General features: G+C 65.3%; 1 protein-coding gene across 1 annotated transcript in view; it reads right to left on the bottom strand.

The window, feature by feature from the left end:
* The window catches only part of NOTCH1 (notch receptor 1), a 48,980-nt gene that overhangs the window by 2,267 nt on the left and 22,865 nt on the right, over window positions 1-23,848 (bottom strand). The window contains 30 exon segments of the mRNA XM_032261734.1: window positions 2-802; window positions 2,132-2,229; window positions 2,344-2,491; window positions 3,729-4,024; window positions 4,922-5,087; window positions 5,167-5,254; window positions 5,425-5,641; window positions 6,354-6,502; window positions 7,822-8,253; window positions 8,447-9,018; window positions 9,650-9,762; window positions 9,839-10,096; window positions 10,429-10,561; window positions 11,041-11,225; window positions 11,317-11,470; window positions 12,046-12,247; window positions 12,847-13,075; window positions 13,764-13,916; window positions 14,245-14,364; window positions 16,066-16,179; window positions 16,433-16,578; window positions 17,525-17,717; window positions 18,303-18,413; window positions 18,495-18,728; window positions 19,009-19,122; window positions 20,017-20,130; window positions 20,474-20,659; window positions 20,857-21,012; window positions 21,315-21,548; window positions 22,119-22,241. Of these exon segments, the coding sequence (XP_032117625.1) occupies window positions 2-802; window positions 2,132-2,229; window positions 2,344-2,491; window positions 3,729-4,024; window positions 4,922-5,087; window positions 5,167-5,254; window positions 5,425-5,641; window positions 6,354-6,502; window positions 7,822-8,253; window positions 8,447-9,018; window positions 9,650-9,762; window positions 9,839-10,096; window positions 10,429-10,561; window positions 11,041-11,225; window positions 11,317-11,470; window positions 12,046-12,247; window positions 12,847-13,075; window positions 13,764-13,916; window positions 14,245-14,364; window positions 16,066-16,179; window positions 16,433-16,578; window positions 17,525-17,717; window positions 18,303-18,413; window positions 18,495-18,728; window positions 19,009-19,122; window positions 20,017-20,130; window positions 20,474-20,659; window positions 20,857-21,012; window positions 21,315-21,548; window positions 22,119-22,241 (6,239 nt within the window).

The following is a 23,848-nucleotide window of genomic DNA, read 5'->3' as shown; positions in this document are numbered from 1 at the left end:
CCCGCAGGGGGTTGTACTGGTTCGGCACCAAGCCGCTCTGCAGCCGGGACAGCCACTCACACTGACCATTCAAACTGGTGGACCCGCCCACAGTGAAATTCACAGCCCCTCCGCTGCTGGAGCCCAGGACGGTGCTGGTGCCGGACGCCACGGGCAGATGGGAGAGACGTGGGGGGCCGGCTTCAAAGGCCAGCCGGCCGCCCCCACCCAGCGCCGCTATCTCGGGCTTGGCTGCCACGTTCAGGTGCCCGATGCCCAGGTGGGTGTCAGGCATGCCGGGGAGGTGGGTGAGGGGCACGGATGGAGGCTGCTGGAATGGGGAGGGCAGCAGCGGCGGCGAGGCCACGTCCGACAGGTAGCCGTGGGGGGACTCCAGGGAGTCCACGGGTGAAAGCATGCCGGAGCTGTCCAGCAGGCAGCCCTTGCCGTCCTGGGACTTCTTCCTCCGCGCCTTGAGGTCCTTGGTCTCCTTGCCGCCGCAGGCCAGGCCTTTGCTGCTGGGCTTTCGGACCTTCTTGCCCTGCACACCAGGCTTGAGGCTGCCCAGGTAGCCGTTGGGCGAGCACAGCGTGGGCGACAGGGTGGGCGTGCCCCCCAGCGGGGCCCCGTGCAGCTGCGGGCTGCGCACCAGGTTGTACTCGTCCAGCAGTCTCACGATGTCGTGGTGCATACGCTCCTGCGCGATGTCCCGCGGCAGGCGGTCCATGTGGTCCGTGATGTCCCGGTTGGCAAAGTGGCCCAGCAGCACCTTGGCGGTCTCATAGCTGCCCTCCCGGGCGGCCAGGAACAGGGGCGTCTCCTCCTGGGGGGCGAGGGTGGGGCCGGTGAGGGGAGCCGGGCCTGGCATGTGGACCCTCCCCGAGGCTCCATCACCAGAGGGAGCAGCAGCACACCCTCCTCCTCGGGGACAAGCGGGGGAGGAGGGGTGGTGCAGGACGTCCCTCGGGACCCCGGCCCCGCATCCAGCAATCAGCTGGCCTGACTCTTGTTAAACGTGAAGGCTTCAATACGACTTCTGAAACCCACCCAGAGGGGGTCTGTGCAGTCCTCTACCATATCAGCAGGGCCCCACCTTTATGTGGGGGCCACAGACCCCACTGAAAATCTAACCAACTGCAGCCCCTCTTCCCTGCTCCCAACAAGGCACAGAAAGAAATACCTGCACCAGCGAGGGTACCAGGGAGGGAGCTCGTCATCTGGACGGCCACCAAGCCCCTTCCTAGGGTCCCCTCTGTGTGGTGGACACGCCACAGGTGTGGGTGAAGCTGCTTCAAGGGGGTGGGAAAGGGCTTCCCAGCCCTTGGTGCCCCGTGGGGCCCGGTCTCCGTGGCAGCACCGGGGATTGCCTGGGCCAACATGCCTGGATGCCCAGGCCCGCCGTGTGCCCTCGCCCAGGAGGGAGAGACAGCTTAGCCTGACATGCTGAGGGGGCAGCTGGAGTTGGGGGTGGAGGTGGGGCTTCGGGCGGCAGGGAGATGGGGGCATCTGCACCTGTGCCCTGAACGCCCCTGGCACCCAACAGTAGCTGCTCGGGTCAGATACTCGCCCAGGAACTGCAGGGCCAGGATGAGGGCTGGGGGTGGCTCCACTCAGAGGAAGGGCTGCTCACATTCACCCCAAGAGGCCCCGCCCTGCGGGGAGCTGCTGCCACGAGTGGTGACACTACCTGGGTCACCCGTTCCCATCCTCACCCCCACCTGGTAACAGCTGGGGACAGAAGGTGAGGTCCAGGTGACGGTGACAGAACAATGACAGGGGCTCCATTCCCTATGCCAGGCTGTGTGACCCACCGTGACTGCAGCCCAGGAGGACAGGGCTGGGTCGACCGGGTGACGGCCGTGTCCTGACAGTGGACCTGCACTTGGGAGGGCTCCGTAAACAGGGGCTGAAGGAGGGGATGGGCGCTAAGGAGGTGCTGGCACCATGTGGGCGGGGCCTGTTCTCGGGCCCAGGAGTCCTTGAGACCCCGTGGCTCAGGCCCTTGCCTCCCTGTGCCCCGTGGGTTTGGCGCTCACTTCCCCGAGTTGCTCAGGCCCTTGCCTCCCTGTGCCCCATGGGTTTGGCGCTCACTTCCCTGAGTTCTGTGGGTTCAGACCTCTTGTCCCCCGTCATGTCCTGGTCTCGCGCTCACCTTGTTGTTCTGCATGTCCTTGTTCGCCCCGTTCTTCAGGAGCACCACTGCGGCGTCCACATTGTTCACGGCGGCGGCCCAGTGCAGGGCAGACTTGCCTGCGTGAAGGAAGCAGATGGGGTAGGTTGGAGACCAGCGAGCGGCAGCCCGGTCCGACCCTCCCTGTGGCAGCCCTGCCCCGCAGCAGCACAGGCCTGCCCCCGAGGGCTTACCCAGGTCATCCACGGCGTTGACGTCGGCATGCGAGTTGATGAGGTCCTCCAGCATGCCCTCCACGGCCAAGCGGGCAGCCAGGATCAGCGGGGTCGTGCCATCGTGCATACGGGCGTCCAGGTCTGTGGCTCGGTTCCGGATCAGGATCTGGGCCATAGGGAGAGGCTCAGGTGGGTGCCGGGCAGACAGCAACGATGCCTCCTGCCCAGAACATACGCCTGGACGGGAGGCCCCACTGCCCTCCGGACACAGACAAGACCCTCCTGAGATCTGCATGGCCGGGCAAGACGGGATGCCATGGGCTGCCCCTGAAGAGGGGCCAGGCGGGGGTAGGGGCTGTGCTGCTCCCTCTGGTGACAGTGGGGCCCATCGTGACCTCGTGTGGCCTCATCTAATCCTCACCGTGGTCCTAGCTGCCATGACCATCTCCAAAATAGAGAGGTCAAGTCCCTGCCTCCAAGAGGGAGCACTCATGAAGCCTGGCACACGGCCCTACAGCCGACTTAGAGGGGTGGGCAGCCCTTCAGTGCAGCCTGGCCTGGGCCTCCAGCGGGAAGGACGGGCCCTGGTCACTGGTGGGTAGAAAAGGCAGGGCCACTCGCCATGCAGCACGGGCCTGATTCCTGCAAAGCACCTGGGAACTTCTACATCTGTGCAAAGGTGCCGGGAGACGCACAGACCAGGCCTGCACGGGGCTCCCCTCGACACCCCTTCCGCTCACCTATGTTCATTTCTGCGGGACGACAATGTGTCCCGAGCTAAGAAATCATAAAACCACAGGGTGTGTGGTGACCGCCGTGGGCTGTGCCCATCCGAACCTGCGCCAGGGCTGCCTAGAGCCTGCGGGCCTGCAGCAGGGGTGACTGCAAAAGCAGTCCCTGCCAGGGAGGTTCCCTGGAGACCCAGGCTTCCAAATCCCTAACTCCGTTTTTGCCACGAGCTCGCCGGCAAGCTGAGCCCCAGGTCTGCAGGCACCGAGAGGCAGCCTCTAAGCCCTTCTCACTGCCGCAGGCTTCCCGGCAGCCAGGGCTGAGGCGGGGGCGGGGTCGCGAGAGGCTGTGGGGGGGACCTGGACCTTGAGCAAGGCCCACAACTCTGCCGGAGCCTGCCTTGCTGGGGGTGGGGAGGCCCTGCCTCACTCAGCAGGTCCCCCCGGCCACCTTCGGGACCCACCTCTACCTGGCTTCCCTGGGGGATGCAGATGGGCCTGACGCCCTCCCCCTTGAACGTCGCTGACTGCAAAGGTCCCGGGTGGAGGCACTAGCTGTTCCAGCCTCAGCTGTGCTCGAGGTCAGGCTCCCAGGGCCATGCAAGCCTGGCCACTGCCCGGGCCCAGCCGTTGGCCCGAGGAGGGCAGGTGGGCACCTAGACAGCCACTGCTTACCTGGAAGACGCCTTGGGCGTCGGCAGACACGGCCGCGTGCAGCGGAGTGCGGCCCATGTTGTCCTGGATGTTAGCGTCCGCGCTGGCCTCCAGTAGGCGCTTGGCGGCGTCAGAGCGTGAGTAGCGGGCGGCCAGGTGCAGGGCAGTCTCGCCCGTGCGGTCCGTCTGGTTGTGCAGGCTGGCGCCCTGGTAGATGAAGTCGGAGATGACAGCTGGCGCGTCCTCCTCCTCCTCACTGTTGCCCGTCTCCAGGCCGCCGCCGCTGCAGGAGGCGATCATGAGCGGGGTGAAGCCGTCTGCAGGGGCAGAGGAGACGGGAGTTCAGTCTGGAGGGCCGGTGCCCAGCTGCAGCCCGGGGGCAGGGGGACAGCAGCCCCGAGCCGGAGGGGCCACAGCGTGGACCCACCGCCCAGCGCTCAGGGACCCTGCGCACACAGCCACTGGGGGGCAGCTGAAGTCCGCCTCGGCTGCTCGGTGGACAGAGCCGAAGCCAGCAGTCAGCTCCAGGCAGGCAACGACACCCTGGCAGCTTCGCTTCCTGACCTGCCCAAGACCCGGCACCCAAAACCCACCCAGGAAAAAACAACGCCAGAAACATGCAGTTAGAAAATCAACACTTTGGCCAGGTGCGGCGGCTCACACTGTAATCCTAGCACTGTGGGAGGCCCAGGTGGGCGGGAGCTCGAGACCAGCCTGACCAGTATGGTAAAACCGCATCTCTACTAAAAATACACAAATTAGCCGGGCGTGGTGGTGGGTGCCTGTAGTCCCAGCTACTTGGGAGGCTGAGGCAGAAGAATCGCTTAAACCCGGGAGGTAGAGGTTGCAGTGAGCCAAGATTGTACCACTGCACTCCAGCCGGGGTGACAAGAGCAAGATTCTGTCTCAAAACAAAACAAAACAAAAAACAAAGAAAGAAAATCAATGTTTTCCATGTCTCCAGAAGAAGGTTTCAGAAGAGATTAATTTACAGGTGCAGAGTGAGCCTGCGGCAACACCCAGGAGGGCACTGCTGGGAGAACAGGACGACTCCGGGACCCCCCATCCACTCTGAACGGGAAACGCCCCAAGGATGAAAGCTCTTGCCCCCACCTCTAAATTTGCAGAGTATCAGCTGTACCACAGCCTTGGGGCTTAGGGGAGAGGGAGGTGGGCCGTGGGGCTGGGGAAGTCCTGGCCACTGGCATCCCTACCAGGCCCTCGGACGTTGACATCCATGCAGTCGACATCGACCTCGCCCTGGGGCGGCGTGGGGGCCATGGCCGACATGCGCAGGTCAGCGGCATCCAGGTGCTGCTGGGTCCACTGCCGGTGGTCTGTCTGGTCGTCCAGGTCAGGCAGAACCACGGGTTCCTCGAACTAAGTTGGGGGAGTGAGCAGAGCCATGTCAGGGCAGCCGGTGGCAGGAGCCTGGGGGCCCAGGAGCCCAGCGACTCACCCGGAACTTCTTGGTCTCCAGGTCCTCGTCCCCCCACTCATTCTGGTTGTCATCCATGAGGGCACCGTCTGAGGCGTTCTTCAGGGGCCTGGGGGTGAAGGGTCAGGAAGTGAGACTGAGCCAGCTCCCTAGGAAGCCCCCAGAGGCCCCTGGACCAGGCCTGGCATGGGAGGTGGGCCCTGGGTCGGGAGGGGCAGACCTCCAGTGAGGATGCCCGGCCAGGTCCCGCCTCCCCGACCCCCAGAAGCGTCCGCTCACTTGAGGCCCACGGAGTCCTCGCCAAGGGGCTCCCGCCGCTTCTTCTTGCTGGCCTCGGACACCTTGAAGCCCTCGGGGAACCAGAGCTGGCCATGTTGCCTCCGGCGCTTGCGGGACAGCAGCACCCCGCAGCCCACGAAGAAGAGGAGCACAAAGGCGGCTGCCGCCACGTACATGAAGTGCAGCTGCGCCGGCGGGGGCGGCTCCACGGTCTCACCTGCGGACACAGGGGACGCGGGCAGGCGCCCGGACATCAGGTGGCGGCTACGCAGCAGGCTGGCGGCCGAGGGGCAGCGCACTGGCTCCGCGGCCAGGCGCCTCCTCACCCACTCTCCTCCATCCCGCCCCCCAAAATAAGGTCATTTTCTACGCGATTAATCAGAATTGCAAACTATCGCTAAATTCTCTCCTGCAGCAGCCGACTCTATCTGGAGACGGCTTTTACTTTTTTCTCCTTTAAGGAAGGAGGATTAGTCAACTTCAAATCGCAGCACTCGCATTGAGCTGTTAAGACAAAGGATTTAGGGGGATTTTCAAGATACAAACTTCAACACTTCACATGACACCGATCAATTCTTCTCTCTCTCTCTTTTTTTTCTTTAAAAAGAGCCGTAATGATTTTGAAATAATACCCAACAAAGAATAATCGGGGGAAGGGGTGGGGAGAGAAGCAGGCACCCGCTTTCCCGTGGATGGGCTCCTTCCCGAGTGGCTTCACCGGCAGCTGTCACCGCCACAGGTCGGGGCGTAGTGCCATTCAGAAAATTCCAGAAAAGCGCTACCATCTTGGATGGTGACGCGCACACCCATGGGTGGCAACTGGCACAAAGAGCCAGCATGTTTGGGCCATGGGGGGGGTCGCATCCCCTGCAGGCGGAGCCTGTTCCCTGCGGTGCAGGGCTGGGGGCAAGGGCGGGGGCCATACTCACTCTGCACGGCCTCGATCTTGTAGGGGATGTTGAGGCTGCCCAGGGAGGCAAGCGCCCCCAGGAACGCGGCCACGTCGGTGGCGCTCTGGAAGCACTGCGAGGAGGCCTGCACACACTGCCGGTTGTCAATCTCCAGGTAGACGATGGAGCTGGGGGGACAACCGGGCAGGGGCTGGGACCCGAGGCTTCCTCCTCCCCAGCCCGCCGGCCCAGGATGATGCCCCCAGGACACCGAGGCCCATGATGCAACAGTCAGGACATGGCGGGGCAGCCGGGGCAGTGGGAAGCCAGGTCTGACAGCGGCTACTCCGGAGGAGACCAGTGCCGATCGCAGCTCATCCCTGATAACTGCCAACACTCTCTCCCGGCCCCACCCTGCCACCCTCTCTGGCTCCCGTTGGTGCCGTAAACACATTTCTCATCTCGGGACAGAGAATGTGCCAGGAGCCCAGTTCTCCCCCAGGAGCCATCCCCAGGCCCTGCAGGAAGCGCAGCTGTGCAGTGGGGGTGGGCGCAGCGGTGGTGGGCTGTGCGGTGAAGGGAGCTGGGGGTGATCCCTGCTCCCCGGCGGGGCTCCTGCAGCCCAAGGCTGGGTTCCTATGAGCAGGATCCCAACCAGCCTCTGAGATGATGCTTCTGGCCTCCAGGGCTGCCCCAAGGCAGCAGAACTAATGGGCAAACCCGCCAGGGTCAGGCACACCAGGGGCACAACTGACCTGGCCCCGGGTCCATCTGCCCCAGATGGAGTAGGTGGGGGCAGGAGCTTTGTGGGTGCCCCCTGCACTCAAGCTGCCCCGCCTGTGTTCTCCTGCTGTGGGCCCCCTTCCCCACCAGCTCCTCCTCTGTCTATAAGGCCCCTCCAGGACCTCTACCTGCCTCTTCTCCAGCCCAAGCCAGGCAGACACCATGCCGAGTGGCATTCTCGTCTGGGGCGGGTCTGTTCAGCCCTGTGGGAGCCCCCGGAGGGCTGAGCTTTTTGTTTTTAATTTCTTTTAATACTTTTTAAAGAAAGCAGAGACAGGGTCTCCCTGTGTTGCCCAGGCTGGTCTTGAATTCCTGGGCTCAAGGGCTCCTCCTGCCTCAGCCTCCAGAAGTGCTGGGATTACAGGCATGACCCTCCTCACCTGGCAGAAAACTGTGTTTTAATCAGTGTGGTTCCCAGTGTCTGGGGCACAGCTCAATCTCGAAATCACCTACTGGGCACAGGAGTGCCACCTGCACAGCCTGGGGAAGGCAATGGCCTGGGAAGGGGTGTGGCCGTGGGGTCAGGGTCCTGAGCTGGAATGCTGCCTCTGCTCCTTGCCCATGTGGGCCCTGAAGTCCCAGGTCCTCTCGGAACCTCCGTCTCTTTTACCGTAAGTGGAAAGAGTACTGCTGGCGCTGGCACCGGCCACAAGGGGCAGGGGGGCCATGGGGGAGAGCCCAGGTGAAATGTGGGGACTGATGGCGGGTGCGGGGCCTCACTCACCCACGGATGTCCATGGGGTCCAGCTCCCTCCGCCGCCGCCCGCCCCCGCCGCCACCAGAGAGCAGCGAGGCCTTCACCTGGCCCAGCAGGGAGCCGGGCGTGGCCCAGCCCTCGGCGGCGCGCTTGATGGGGTGCTTGCGCAGCTCCTCCTCGCGGCCGTAGTAGGGGAAGATCATCTGCTGGCCGTTTGCGTCGCGCTTGAAGACCACGTTGGTGTGCAGCACGCGGCTGAGCTCGCGCAGGAAGTGGAAGGAGCTGTTGCGCAGCTGCTCCGGCGGCATGAGCACGACCACCACCAGCGTGCCGGCCGCCAGCCTCTCGGGCACGTGCTCCGCGCAGTCCAGCCCGTCCCACTCGCACTCTGCGCTGTTGCAGCCCTGGTCACAGTGCCCGTCGCTGAAGTGGTCCTTGCAGTACTGGTCGTACAGGGGGCTGCGGGGGGTGGGACACGCTCAGGCCGCCTTCCCCGGGGGGCCTCGCACCCGACCCCCACCGTCCCAGCGCCTCCAGCACACGCCTCGAGGGACGTCCCTGCCCCCGCCGGACAGAGCTTTGGGGGCCGCATGCTGGCCTCCGGGCTCCGGGTCCTCCCTCGCCCCCGGGACGGCCCGCCCCGCAGCCGTACTTGCACTGGCCTTCCGCGCGCTGGCAGTCGAAGCCGTCGAAGAGGCAGCCAGCCGAGTTGCACTGGCTGTCACAGCGGCCGTCGCTGAAGTACTTCCAGCACTGCAGAGACTGCGTGCAGTTCTTCCAGGGGTCGTTGAAGTTGAGGGAGCAGTCGCCGCCGTCCCAGCCGCACGCGTGGCTGTTGCACTGCACGCTGCAGGCCTTATTGCCCGCGTCCTCCCGGCACTCCGGCAGCTCGCACGCCTCCTCGATCTGCGGCGGGGGGATGTCGCGCCCGGCCCCGCCCCCGAAGCTGTAGTCCAGGATGTGGCACAGGAGCCCGTTGAATTTGGCGGGGCACAGGCAGCGGTAGAAGGGGCTCTCGGACGTGGGCTCACAGGTGCCCTGGTTGTAGCAGGGGTTGCCACCCAGGCAGGGGCTGCTGGTGGGAAACTGGCACTCGGGGCCCGTGAAGGGGCCCAGGCACAGGCAGGTGGCGCTGCGCGGGCCGGAGATGCAGGTGCCGCCATTGAGGCAGCGCAGGCTGCCACACGCACGTGCGTCGTTCTCACACGTGGCGCCCTCGAAGCCCTGCCCAAGAGGGAAGACGGGACAGTGTCAGGGTGGACCACCCCTCGCCACCTCGAGCCCAGCCCCCGGCCAGCAGTGCCACCGCTCTCCCCTGACCTGGGAGGCAGCCTGCAGCCTCGCCCCCAGCAGCAAAACCCTTTACAAAACATTCTGTAGATGGAGAAAGATTAGGGGGCTCCAGGGGTCAGGAGATGGAGGAAAAAGTAAATTGGTGGAACGCTGGGGACTTTAGGGTGGGGACTCTCTGCCCCCATCCTGCGAGGATGGGAACGCATGTCATACCTCAAACCCACAACCACAAAGCCAAGGGCAAGCCCCAGGTAAAGAAAGGGCTGGCGCTGGTAACAGCATGTAAGTGCTGTGGCTCCCAAGTGAAACTGACGTGAAGCTGGTGCAAGCTGCTAACTAGGGGGGCGCATGCCGGGGGGCCGCGTGCAGGGGGGGCGCCCCAGGGACTCCACCCTCTGCTCCATGTTTCTACAAACCTAAAATGCCTCTAAAACTCATTTATTGAAACTAAAAAATGACACCGGGGTGACATGGCTGCTCCACCTGCGCCCTGAGGCCCACATCTGGACCTCTCCAGGTGCCTCCCGGGAGGGCCCCCACCCCCATGCACCCTGGCACCTACCGAAGGGCACTTGCAGATGAACCCGCGGGCGGTGTTGGAGGCCACGGCGCAGGTCCCCCCGTTCTTGCAGGGTTTGCCCTTGCAGCCATTGATGACTGACTCACAGCGGCGCCCTGTGGGGGAGAGCGGGGCAGTGAGACGCTCACCCTGCTGCCCTGTGGGCCCCACCCGCCCGGGCACGGCACCCACCGGTGTGACCCGCACGGCACTCGCAGTGGAAGTCGTTGATGCGCTGCACGCAGTTCTGGGTGCCGCGGGCGTCGCAGGGATTGGAGAGGCACTCGTTGACGTCCCCCTCACAACGCTCACCCACGAAGCCCGGCGGGCAGGTGCAGCTGTAGCCGCCCACCTGGTCCACGCAGGTGCCGTTGTTAAAGCACTTAGGGCTCCGGGACACGGGGTCGACGGGCGGGTTGCAGTCGTCCACGTTGATCTCGCAGTGCACACCTGCGGGGCCAGGCGCCATCAGGGGCCCGTGCTCACCACACCCCAGCCCTGCCGAGCCCCGTGTCCCTCCCAGATGACAAGTGCTGTGGTCTGGGGCTGCATGGACGCTCGGCAGAGGCAGGTGCCGAGGGTGCAGGGGAGACGTCTTTGCCGCTGGGATCCCCCGGCTCTGGGCCCCTTCCCCGGGCAGCTCTGCACTGGCCTTGGCCTCACAGGAAGATGGGAGTTTCTGGGCGGTTCCTGGATACCCCTGGCTGATCTCGAGGTGCCTGCCCTGCCCCCGCCCTGGCCCTGGCCGCCCAGATGCCAGCCCTCCATGCAGTGGCCCTTACCCTGCGTGCCCCGTGGGCAGGAGCACTTGTAGGTATTGGGGAGGTCGAGGCAGGTGCCCCCGTTCTGGCAGGGATGGGACAGGCACTCATTGATCTCCTCGGAGCAGTTCACCCCGTGGTAGCCGGCCACACACTGTGTAGGTGAGAGAACCGGGGGCTCAGCCCGCGCCAGGATGCGGCACTCCCGCACTCCACTGTGAGGGCTGGCAGGGCCACATGAGCTACCCTCAGTCCCCCTTGCTCCTGTCAGACCTGGAGGGAGAACGCCCCCGCCCCTCACCCTCAGCAGACCCTACAGCACTGTCTGATGGGGCTAGGTGGACCCCGTCCTGAAGGATAGAGGTGAGGGCCTCTGGGTAAGTGCTGGCCAAGCCCAGATAAAATCTCGGGGAAGAACCCCCTCCCACTTCTCAGCATATTCACCCTCCTTCGGGCTCTCCACAGGCCACCTCTTCCAGGAAGTCTACCCTGATTACCCCAGCTCTCCCTTAACGATCCTGGACAGTGTGTGGGCCTATCAGCTTTTCTCCCCTGTGCCAGCTCCCAGTCAGGATCTGGTGTGTGGCAGCACCGGTGCTGGTCACAACCCCCACTCTACAATGGGGTCCCCACCTTGCAGGAGTAGCCGCCCAGATAGTCAGTGCAGGTGGCCCCATTCTGGCAGGGGCTGGGTGAGCACTCGTCCACCAGGTCCTCACAGTAGCTACCCGTGTAGCCCGCCTGGCAGCGGCAGTGGTGTGTGTTGCCGGCGTCCACACACAGCCCCCCGTGCTGGCACAGGCGGGCAATGTCAACACCTGCAGGGGATGGGGTGGGGGGCAGGTGAGGCCCAGGCCTACGCAGGACCTCGGTGGGCCAGGACCCGGTTGGTTGGGCACAGGAGGTTACCTTGCCGCTGGGCAGCCACCTCACATGAGACGCTGGGCACGTCGCAGTATAGGCCGGTCCAGCCACTGGGGCACTCGCAGCGGTACTGGGTGTGGGTCTGCCAGCATTTGCCCCCGTTCTTGCAGGGTGAGGAGTCACACCAATGCACGAGGTTCTGGGGACAGGCTGAGGTCAGCCACGTGCCTGCCCTCCCGGGCCATCCCTCCAGGCCACCCCCTAGGCCAACCCCCAGCCTTCCAGGCCACCCCCCAGGCCATCCCCCTGGGCACCCCCAGGCCATGCCCCCAGGCCACCCACTTCCCAGTTCAGAATGCATATCCGCCAAGGAGCCCCATTCCAACCCGTCCCACAGCCCATTCTACAGAAGCGGAAACTGCGGCTCCTGGATTCCCCACCACCCCCACACCAGGACCAGCTGGGCTGGGTCTCCCTCAGGGCCCTCAGCAGGTCCAGACCACCCTCGGCCTCTGCTCAGAGGAGCGTGTTTCCTCAATTCCCTAATTCCCGAGCTCCCGCCCTGGCTGCCGAAACCCGGGATTGAAACCAAGACGCCTGCTGCTCCCACATCAGATTCCCTCCCTGGCCACTCAGATCCCCAGGAGCCCTCCTCCCAGGGGTGCGGGGGTCCCGAGCCAACACAGCGGGGCCTGGGGGTGACCGTGACCGTTCCCCGCAGGCAGGCACCCCCCACCCCGGGCCCTTCTCGGGCACCTGTGGCCGCGCGCTCACCTGGCAGTTGGGGCCAGTGTAGCCTTGGGGGCAGGTGCACCTGTAGGAACCGCAGCTGTCCTGGCAGGTGCCGCCGTGCAGGCAGGGCTGTGAGTCGCACTCGTTGACGTCGTGCTGGCAGTAGCTGCCCGTGAAGCCGGGTGGGCACAGGCAAGTGAAGGAGTTGATGCCGTCCACGCAGGTGCCACCATTGAAGCAGGAGCTGCAGGCAGGCGGGGGCTGAGCGGGAGGCACTGGTGGGTCCTCGCTGGAGCAGACCCTACCTCGCCTCCGCTCAGCTCTGAGGGGCCTAATAGCCAGGACAGACCCAGAGCAGCCTGGCTGACCCAGGGAGGCCAGCGGGAGCCTGGGGCCCGGCTCTCACACCAGGTCATGCCTCCCTGCCTGCCTTTATGTCACGTCAGGAGGAGCTTTGCTAAGCACACAACAGTAGAGCGGTTAAAGTCAGAATGAGGGAGAAACCAGAACCTGTCCCAGCAACACGGGAGGTGACTACGTCAGACACCAGGAGCGACAATGATTTTACCACTGAGCTTCCTGGCAACCACAGCAAAAAGAAGACAAGAGTGACAGTTCTCGCCGTTGGTCACGACTACTGGGGTTCCTGGCGCAGGACACACGTGGAGATCACAACAGCCCTCTTGGGAGGGACGTGTCGGTACAACAAAGTGTCTGGACTCAGTGCCATGGCGCTAAGTGGCCACTGGGCCTGGGCGGATGCCTGCTCGGGGTGCCAGGCTGGCAGCGGCTGCACGCCCCACAGCGCCGTCTCCTCCCCAGCCTCCCGCAAGCCCCGCGCACCTCTCCGTGCAGTCGGGAGTGTTGTTCTCACAGTGGATCCCACTGAAGCCCGCGGGGCAGGTGCACGTGTAGCTGTCCACGCAGTCCGTGCAGTTGGCCCCGTTGCGGCAGGGGTCGCTGGCACACTCGTTGATGTCCTCCTCACAGAAAGTGCCCTGGAAGCCGGGCAGGCAGTCGCAGAAGGCCGTGTTGACACCGTCTGTGCAGGAGCCGCCATTGTGACATGGATCTGGGAGGCGATGGAAGGGGCCGTGTGAGGGGCAGGCACAAACCCGCACCTGTGGGAGAGGCTGGGAAGGCTGCGAGGCTGGGGACGGCCCAGCTCTTTGGGGCGGAGGCTGCGGCCAGCCGCCCCAGGACAGAGATGTCTGGTGGGGAGTCCCGGCGCCCGCAGGCTGAGTCATCCGGTGTCCTGTGCTTGGGGTCTCCTCTCCCCACCTGCTCCTGTCCTCACGCCCCAGGACAGGGGACGGCTTCGAAGGCCTCACACACTGAGCAGGGGAGGGTGACAGTTCTTGCCCCTGCATTCGGGGGACGCCAGCAAGACCCCCGGCTTCTGCGAACCTCAGCCTCTGTAAAGCAGAGCTGGGAGGCCTCATAAGGCCCAGGTGTGGGTGCAGGCCGGGCCCTGTGCCAGCCTCAGCTCAGGGAAGAGCCATGGGAGGAATCATCGTGACTCCTGTGCCACCCGGCTGGGAAGCGCGGGGAGGGGCGAGGGGCTAGAAGCTGGGCAGCCGGCCCTGGGGTCCTCCTGAACCAACCAGGCCACCCCTCAGCACATCCCCACACCTGGCCTGGCCCTCCCAGCCACACTCAGGCCTCCCTGGGCGCTTACAGCCAGTGCCATGAGCAGCAACCCTGCCCAGGCAAACTGAGGCCCGAGAGGTCCCCAGAGGCGCCTGAGCTGCGGCACTCACTGGGCCGGCAGTCGTCAATGTCCGTCTCGCAGTTGCGCCCGCTGTAGCCGGCCTGGCACTGGCAGCGGTAACCGCCCTGGGTGTTCTGGCAGGACGCCCCGTGCCGACACGGGCTCTTCACACACTCGTTGATGTCCACCTCACAGGTCTGTCCTGCAGGGCGGGAGGGGCCGGTCGGTCGCTCACCAGCAGCTCCCCAGCCCTCCAGGCCCTTCGCAGGCGGGCCCGCCTGGGTCCTCGGGCCTCTCCCAACCCCCAGAAGTTGGCCTCTGTGGCCCCAGGACCATCCTTTCTCCCGATTTTGACCTAAGGTCACAGGAACTCGAGTTGGGAAGGGCACTCCGGGGTGGATTCCTGACTCCAGAGCTTCTCCGACCAGGGCCCCTCTCCAAAGACTCGTCCAGCCTGCCTGGGAGCTGCCTGTGTCCCGCAGACGTCCTGACCTCCCGTCCCAGCCCCGCCGGGTCCTGGCCAGCCTCACCTTGCCAGCCTGTGGGGCAGACGCAGGAGAAGCTCTCGTAGTCCTCAGATTCCCTGCACTCCCCGCCGTTTCTGCAGGGGCTGGGGGCGCATGGGGCCAGCACCACCTCACACGTGGTGCCTGCGGGAAAGAGACACGCGTGACCTCAGGGCCTCACCCAGAGGGATCTCCCAAACGAAGGCCATCCGGCCGCTGCCTGCTGGCCTTTCCACCATCAGAGCGCTACTGGTTGTTTCTGCGGGGAGGCAAGTGCACGCCAGGACCCCCGTGCACTCCCCACTGTGCCTGAACCCTAACCAGGGGAGAAGCGGAGCACAGATGGGGGATGCTGAAGACAAACTGCACAAATGCCACGCTCAGAAGCCACCCCTCGTTCCTGGTCAGCAGCGGGCCTCACCCCGCCACGAGCGCCCAGGAACAAGGACTGCACCAGGAGAGGCGGCCTCACCCTCGTGGGCTCCACCACACTCCAGGGACCTGGGCCCGCCCCTGACGCCAGACCCCTCCTCATCTCCCGGTGGCAAGGAAAGGCCCTGGCCTGAAACCAGTCCTGGGACTGGGTGTCACAGGTGGCAAACACCTGTCACAGGAGCCTGACGAACGAGGGCTGTGATGGAGGGGGCAGGCCCCCAGCACATCGTGCATGTCAAAGGCCTCGGGCACAACCTGGGGAGCTCTGGGACCACGCAGCGTGTCTGGCAAAGACCGTGTGGGAACCACGTGCGCCCCCGAGTGCCTTTTTCTGCACAGCCCCATGGCCGAGCTTCCTGTTTACAGCCGTGGGGACCGCGTTATCTTCTCCGCCCCCCATTATCTCCCCGGCCTGCTGGGGCGACTTTCCAGGGCCTCTCTTCCTATTGGTTTCCACGGCGACCTGGGCAGGCAGGAACTGCGCCAGAGTTTCCGACAATTGTGCAAAAGGAAGCAGGAAGCAGGCAGATAGGAAGCGGGTCAGCACTGCCGCGCCTCCTGCCGGCCCGATCGATGTGTCCAAAAGGGACAGGGGCGCCCGGCCGCGGAGGGAGGGTCCTCACTGACCGACATGGGAGAGAAAATCCAGGTCCCTAACTTCAGTCAAAGAAAACAGTGTTCTGGCCACCACAGGCTGCTGGATGTCACGGGAACCGCAGGCGTGGGAGCTCCAGCCCGGCCGCCCGGCCCAGGCAGGCTCACCCTGACCATGCCCCATGGCAGCACCCTCTGCCGGTGCCCACGGAGCCCCAGGACCCTGGTGCTTGTGGACTGTTCTTTGTCTTTTCTAGAGGAATCATTTCCTGTGGTCCCCTTGGCTGGGTTAACGGCAGGGGCCGGACAGTTGGGGAAACTTCCCCCTCCTTGCTCAGCCCAAACAGAGGGCTCCTTGTTCCCGGTACACAAAGAGGGCCCGCCGTCAAAGGAATCCCTCAGGCCCGGCTGGCGGGGGTGGGGAAGCCGGCCCCCAGAGGCCCCCAGCAGGGTGGGCGCTGGGAGCGTGAAGGCCAAGGGCCCAGGCCCAGCCCCTCTAACTGTTCACCTGTGTCCTGGGGCAGGCCTGCCAGGCAAAACACACGCTTACACGAAAAGTTTCTCCCAGGCATCCTGTATTTTTGCTAACTTGCCAAGACCACCTCCAGGGCAAGGCCCACATGCTGCAGGGGCCTAAGGCACTCAGTAAGGAGCAGAGCCTTCCAGAAGGCCCAGCCCCAAGAAAGCACCACTTTACCGTGCAGTCACGGCTTCCCAGGCCAGGCTGTCCCCACCCCTGGCCCCACCAGCTCCAGCACAGGCCCCGCCCCTTCTAGCACAGGCCCCGCCCTCTCCAGCGTAGGCCCCGCCCCTCACCTGTGTAGGGCAGCGGGCAGTTGCACTTGTACCCGGCAACGTCATCAATGCACGTGCCCTGGTTCAGACACGGGTTGGACGCACACTCGTTGATGTTGGTCTGGCAGTTGGGGCCTGGAGGGAAGGGACAGCGCTCGGCATGTCGGGCAGCCCAGGCACCTTGGCAGGGCCCCGAAACAGCAGCCTTGGGCCTGCTCCCGTCCCCCCGCCACGCCCCGAGTCCCCGAGAGCCGGCAGCCTGGAGCTAAGGCTTTGGCAGTGGAGGGAGACACCATGCAAGGCGCTAGCTGGACCCGGGCCGATCCTGGGCCTGCAGCTCCCCTGGCTCGCGGGCCTCCCTCCGCACAGGAGTGCCCAGCCCGCTCACCGCTGAAGCCCTCCCGGCACGTGCACACGTAGCCGCCGGTCATGTCTCTGCAGGTGCCGCCGTTGACGCAGGGGTTGGACTCACACTCGTTGTTGTTGATGTCACAGTTGGTCCCGCTCCACCCAGGGTCACAGTCGCACTTGTACCTGGACGGGGGACCACACCGCAGGCTGAGGGGGGCCCGGGCAGTACGGCCGGGGTCTGGGCACTCCTGGCTCCGCAATGACCAGGGGCTGGCGGAGGTGCTCGTCCTCTCAGACCCGCAGGGTCCTTCCGTGGGGGCGGGCCGAGTGCAGTGGCTCAGGCCTGTGATCCCAGCACTTCGGGAGGCCATGGTGGGCGAGCCACTTGAGGCCAGGTGTTAAGAGACCACCCTGGCCAACGTGGTGAAACACCCCCCACCCCAGTCTCTAGTAAAAATACAAAAATTCACCCAGTGTGGTGGCACATGCCTGTGGTCTCAGCTACCTGGGAGGCTGAGGCAGGAGAATCACCTGAACCTGGGAGGTGGAGGCTGCAGTGAGCCCTGTACTTCACCCCTGACAACAGAAGCTCTGTCTCAGAATAAATACAGTGGGGACCACAGTGCTTCCCACACCCAAGGCTGTGGCAGGGGTGTGGCTCATTAGTGAGGGGACAAGGCCGAGTGCAAGGCAGTGGCTGTGACAGGCCCCCACCACTTGCCTGCTCTGCGGCCCCGAGCAAAGCACGTGCCTTCTCTGTGTCACATGAGGGCAATGGGGTCCCTGCTGAATTAAATGGCCCCATCCAGGCAGAGTGGTGCGGGCACATCATGGCGTCAGAATCACTCGCCGCTGTCACCATGCAAACGTGTTTCCGGGGTCACTTTGGGCCTGTGTCCTGAGCCTACCACGTAGCCCATGGGGACGCTAGGTGCAGAGGTGCTGGGTGTGGGCTGCTGGCCGACTGAGGGCCCCTAGGCGTGCACATCCCCGAGGGGTGCTCCCTGCCGTCCGACCCGTCCAAAGCCCGTTTCCGGCCCATCCCGACCCCAAGAGGTGCCACCCTCCCGGTGGCAGAGCTCCCCGGGTTCGGGACTGGCGTGTCCCCACGACCGGCCCCTGGGCATACCCGTTGAGGCCATCCCGGCAGGCCCCGTGGACGCAGGGGTTGCTGTTACACTCGTTGACCTCGGACAGGCAGGTGGGGTCATGGTAGCCCTCGGGGCAGCGGCAGGTGAAGCCGTTGACGCGGTCCTCGCACGTGCCGCCGTTGTGGCAGGGGCTGCCCGCACACTCGTCGATATCGATGTTGCACATACTCCCTGCGGCCGGCAGGGGTGTGTCAGACTTCGAGGCCCGGCGCCCAGGACTCCCACCCACGTGGGCCTTGGTCTCCCAGGCTGCTAAGCCAGGACGATCACCCTTCTGGCCTTGTCCTTCCAGGTGTCAGAAACCATCTCAGGTCACAGCGTGCCCTGTGCCAGCCTCCTCGGGCACCAGGGTCCACCCACTCAGGTCATCCTCCAGGGGCCCCAGGGACAAGGGCTGCTGTGGCCCTGACTGATGAGAACCTGAGGCCCAGGGAGGCAGAGGGACCTGCTCAGAGGCACTGGTGAGCCACAGAGGCAGGTCCCCAAGCCTGGCCTCAGGGCTGGCGCTCCCTCTTGGCCTGCGGGGCCACCGTGCCAACACAGCTCAGGCCCGCCCTGACCAGGGACAAGAGGTATGTGGGGGCCTGGTGTGGTGCCGGCTGTAGTCCCTCCCCTGGTGCTGTCTCTGCCGCAGACCACAGTCCGCCCAGTGGGCGGCTCTGCACCGGGCCCTGGCCATCTCCAAAGCCCCCAACCCAACCCCTTGGCAGCCCCGGGGGCACAGCCCGGCCTGCCCCCAGGCACAGGGCCACTCACCCGTGTAGCCCGGTTCACAGGCACACTCGTAGCCGTCAATCTTGTCCAGACAGGTGCCCGAGTCGCAGGGGCTGCTGGCACAGTCGTCCAGGTTGACCTCGCAGTTGGGTCCTGCAGGGGTGGCACGTGACGGTCAGTTCCTGGGCCCGCCCTGCCCGCTGGCCACCAGCCTGCCCCCGCCCGGCTGGCCACCTGTGGTCCCCTTCAGGCAGAAGCAGAGGTAGGCGTTGTCGCGGTCCTGGCAGGTGCCCCCGTGGCGGCAGGGCTGGCTGGAGCACTCGTTGATGTTGGTCTCGCAGTGGTGGCCCGTGTAGCCCGGGCGGCAGAGGCAGGTGAAGGTGGCGACGCCGTCCTTGCAGGTGCCGTAGTGACAGGGGTCGGGGTCACACTCATCAATGTCCACCTCGCAGTGCATCCCCGTGTACCCTGGACCGCGAGAGGGGTGGGCACAGGAGGACTCAGGGCTGGCTGCTCCCAGGACACCTGCGACCGGACCTGGGGTCGCCTGTGCCCATCCGAGGAAGCCTCCGGGCATGTCTTCTGTCGAGGGGCACTCCCACCCACCCAGGATTGGGGCTGAGCTGTGCTCCCGGTCTCTGAACCAGGTGGCCCAGAGCGAGGTGTCCTTGACCTTGTCAGCTTCCCAGCCCTGAGTGCCCTCTCCCCTGTACCCTGTCCCTCCCCGCGGGTGGGCGCCGGCCTGCACCTTCTGTGCACACGCAGGTGTAAGTGTTGGGTCCGTCCAGACACTTGGCGCCATTCTTGCAGGGGGTGCTGGCACACTCATCCACATCATACTGGCACAGGTGCCCAGTGAAGCCTGAGGCCAGGGAGAAGAGAGAGTCATACGCTACAACACCGTGGCCCTTCAGGGACCCCTGGCCGGACCCCAGCAGTGAGCGCCTGGCTGGGCTCCCCTGGGCACACTCAGCTTGGGCTCAGCCAGCCCCAGGCTCTCCCTGCCTCCCACGCTTGCCCGCCCGACCCCCAGATCAAAGCCCCTCCGCCAGCCCCGCACGCCCTCACTCCCACAGAAGGGGCCTTTTTCCCAAACCGACTGGGTTGCTATGGCTACGGTGGAGCCGGGCTGAGAATGGGGCTCCCCTCGCTCCCATGTCTGGGACAGCTAATCTACGTCTCGGGAGGCCTGGGCTTGGGCCGGCAATACTTCCCTGGGCTCTGGGCTCTGTGCCCCCAGCCCTGGGACAGATGGAAACACCTTTCACCCAGGCCTCCGACAAGCTCCTCCGAGTCCGCCCTGGACAGCCACCGTCCCCATTGCAGGCCAGCCTTCCCCACTTGGTTCCCTGCATACCTTGGCTGTGCAGCTGGCGTGCGGTTGGGCAGGGGACATGGCAGGCTGGCCTCCCTCCCAGCCCTCAGAGCACCAGGCTGGAGCCTCCTCCCTGTCTGGGCACCGCAGCCCCTGCTACAGCCCTCTCTCCAGGCAGGAGGGGCTGCACCAGATCAAGGGGGGGTCTCCAGGCCTGGGCTCCACCACGACCCTGGGGCGAGCTCCCACTCACCCCCCGCCAGGCCTTGCCCTTCAGGGAAGCCTGAAAACACACCATCCACTCATGAGGCAAACCCCTCACCCTCCGGGCAGCCAGAACGCAACCCCATGGCCAGGCACCCCTCAGGAGAGCGGGCCCAGCCCAGGCTGGGGTGCAGACGGCCCGGGGCAATGCCAGGGCCAGGCAGGGGCGGCGCTCACCCATGAGACACTCGCACTGGAACTCATTGATCTTGTCCAGGCAGCGGCCGTTGTGCAGGCAGGGGCTGCTGGCACACTCGTCTGTGTTGACTTCACAGTGCGTGCCCTCATAGCCTGCGGGGTGGGGGAACGGTGAGGGGGGCATGAGCGGCCCCAGTGCCCCACTGGGCACAGCTGGGGACTAGGGGCGGAAACCACGCCCACCTCCAGCCCAGTAACCCAGCCACCGGCCCCCCATGCACCCGCTCCCCTGCGGCCCCCCGGCCCGGCACCCTCTACCTAGCTCTGCTCCCGTGCTCTGCTAGTCCTGTGGCCTGGTCTCAGTTTCCCCATGCCCCGTGCAGGCTGTGGGCCCAGAAGGCATGCAAGGGAACGCGTCCCACAGATGCTCCCAGGCTGCCCCTCCAAGGCTGCCCAGGCCTGACTCGGTTTCCCGCCCCGGCCCTGGCAGACACACCGGGCATGCAGATGCACTGGAACTCCCCGATCTGGTCCAGGCAGGTGGCATCGTTCTGGCACGGGTTCGAGACGCATTCGTTGACATCGATCTCACAGCGGGGGCCCGTGTAGCCCTGCAGACACTGGCACTCGAAGGAGCCCAGCGTGTTGATGCATTTACCCGCATGCTCGCAGGGGTTGGCACCTGGTGAGGGCACATGAGTGAGAGGCTGCACAGGCCCCCTGGCCCGTATGCTACCTCGCTGCACACCCCCCCACCCATCAGACTGGCAGGGTCCCATCCCCTGTCCAACCGGTCACCCCTGAAGCCAGGATCGTCCCACTGGTTCTGGGTCCATGCTGCCACCCCCTCCTGGCCACACCCCCTGTGTTGGCACCTACCCAGAGAGCACTCGTCCACGTCCTGGCTGCAGGCCGGGCCCGTGTACCCCGAGGGGCAGGTGCAGATGGCCTTGCCGTTGACGGGGTTGGTGTCGCAGTTGGAGCCCTCGTTGCAGGGGTTGCTAATGCACGCATCGTTGAGGTGGCACAGCAGACCTGGGCGGGCGGCGGCCGTCAGTGGGCACGGACCCTGGGCCGGGCACGGTGCACCACCCACTGCTGGGGTCTGTCCTCACTGACACCCGGGAGAAGCTGCCCGCCATGACCCCATCAAGCATCCCGGGACCCTCGAGATGTTTCGGGAGACTCATGGCGACCACCGGCCATGGTCCCGGACCAGAAAGGCCCTTTTGGGTTATCCTGGACGCCAGGGGGCCACAGCCCCTGGGTGATGTCGCACAGGTCAGGCCTGGCCCACGTGAGCCCCCCCGAGCCCACCTGGGCCTCAGGGCACCCACCTGTGCGGCCGTGGGGACACTCGCAGTAGAAGGAGGCCACGCGGTCGTGGCAGGTGGCGCCGTGGAAGCAGGCGGCGCTGGCGCAGTCGTCAATGTTCTCGCTGCAGTCCTCGCCCGTCCAGCCGTTGACGCACACACAGTTGTAGCCGCCGTGGGTGTTGTGGCAGGTCCCTCCGTTCTGGCAGGCGTTTGGCATGAGCTGGCACTCGTCCACGTCCTCAGTGCAGTACTGACCTGCAGGGGACACAAGCTGTCGGCCCCGGGCAGCTGCCACTACCTGAGCTCCTTGTCTTCCAAGACACAGGGTGGCAATGCCACCCCCTCCAGGAAGCCTTCCTGGGCTGACTCCTCTCCCACTGCTAGCCTATAAATCGCTCCTTCCTCTGCACACCCAGCACCATGAGGGGTTCCTGCCTCCTCTTCCTGCTCTGTGGACTCAGCTGCATCGGGGTGCAGCTTTGCCCATCCCCCCACCAGAGGGCAATCCCAAGCGCAGGGCCTCTGTGCCAGCCCAGGCGTCGCGGCCTGAGTGGGGTGCTGAAGGCCCTCGATGCCAGGACAGCATGCTGGGCCTAGGGGCTGCCTGCAGCCAGACCGCAGTCGGCCCACATAGACCAGCCAGGGCCCTGTCCGTGCTGACCCCGAGGCGAGTGGCGTCAGACCCTGGCCACGGGAAGCGGGGCCCCCCATCATGTCCTTCTCGGCCAACCCCGGCCTGCCTGGCCTGGGACAGGGTCTCGTCCGCTCCCCACCACGCCTGTGCGTGCGGTTGAGTAAGTGGGTGGCCCCGCCCCGTGTACGCGCCTGTCCACTCTGGCGGGCAGCGGCAGTTGTAGGTGTTCACGCCGTCCACGCAGGCGCCCCCGTTCTTGCAGCTGTTTTCTGCACAGTCGTCGATATTCTCCTCGCAGTTCTGGCCAGTGAAGCCTGCGGCAGGAGGAGCCGGCTCAGCCTCTTCCCTGAGGTCCAAGCCCGGGCTGCCTGGACCGCGGCCACACGGCTCTGACACAACAGCCTGCCCCCCACAGCCCTGCCCTGGGGCTCCAGGGTCTGTGCCTGTCCCCTGCCTCACCCCAGCGCCCAGAGGGACATGCCCTGCTCTAGAGAATCATTTTGTACAAGGCGGGCTAACCAGACAAGGACTCAAGAACACAGGGTTCCAGAAGACTCCGTCACAACCACCCTCGGGTCTCTCAGAGTATCCGGAGGCTCTTGCACCTGGGTGCCGCCTGCATGCTCAGAGCTCCCCACAATGTCCCACCAAGGTGGCACGCACCCATCTTAGGGGGCAGACACTGGGGCCTGGGAGGGCCTCTGAGCAGCAGGGACGTGGCCGGGAGGCGGCTGGCTGGGGCAGGCTGGGCTCCTGTAGCCCCGGGGAAGCTGCTGAGACTCAGATGGCCCAGCCACCCTGGGGCCGAGCTCTGGTACCCACCTCCTCCTGCCCCTCCTCCTCCGAAGGCTGCTGTGCCCCCTCCCCTGAGGCGCAGCCCCACCCAGGCCTCCAAGGCAGCCAGTTAGCCATTAATCCATCCGACTCGCACTGGTTCAATGATCAACCCAGACAGGCGTGTTCGGCAACAGCCAAACCTGCAGCCGGTTACTAATTGACGCCTCCTGAGGCGCCTTTGAACCCCCTGCCCTCGGAGCACCCACCTGCTGGGCCCCACCCTCTGAGACATCGCTTCCACCGCCACCCCTTCCGCTGGACCGGAGCAAAAACAGGCGGCCAGGGCAACCACAATCCAAACTGCAAGTCAGCTGGGAGAGGACCCAAAATCAGAGCCCAGCCCTGGCGCGGTGGCTCACGCTTGGAATCCCAGCACTTTGGGAGGCTGAAGCGGGCGGATCACTTGAGCCCAGGAGTTCAAGACCAGCCCGGACAACATGGCGAAAACCTGTCTCCACAAAAAAATACAAGAAGTAGCAAAGCACAGTGGGGTGCGTCTGTGGTCCCAGCTACTTGGGGGGCTGAGGCGGGAGGACCGCTTTAGCCTGGGAAGTTGAGGCTGCAGTGAGCTGACAGCGTACCACTGCACTCCAGCCTGGGTGACAGAGACCCTGTCCCCCCACCAAAAAAACAACAACAAAAAAAATCAGAGCCTGGAGCCTGAGTCCTGGTCCCTACCCATGCGTAGGACCCTGCGCCCCGGGGAGGGGCCTAGCTGTTAGGTGGGTGGGCTCCTGGCGAGGCCTGCGACCCGGGACTGCCCTGCACAGCGCTGGCTGAGGAACACAGTGGGCAAGAGGGAAGGGAAGCCAGCTGGCCTCTCTGCGATGAGGCCTGGGCAGCATCCTCCCGGCCAGAAGTGGAGCTCATGAGGAGACGTGCTGCTGTGCCCAGCAGGCTGTGTGAGTCCCCGTCCCAGTCAGCTCCCGGGCCTGCAGGGCTCAGGGCTGTCCTTGCCTCGGTTCCCAGGGACTCCACACACTGGTGTCTCCAGGGCTCCCTGACCTCCCAGAAGAGGCTGAGGGCCCCTCAGGGCCTGGGTGCAGGGGCCGCCTGGCAGAGTCTGAAGCTGGGGTCTGGCTGG

This window comes from Sapajus apella, unplaced genomic scaffold (assembly GCF_009761245.1).
Source record: "Sapajus apella isolate SASKATOON/1434 unplaced genomic scaffold, GSC_monkey_1.0 scaffold126, whole genome shotgun sequence".
Classification (NCBI taxonomy): Eukaryota; Metazoa; Chordata; class Mammalia; order Primates; family Cebidae; genus Sapajus; species Sapajus apella.
Note: the sequence above shows the minus strand (reverse complement) of the source record. Positions and strands in the feature narration are given on the sequence as shown.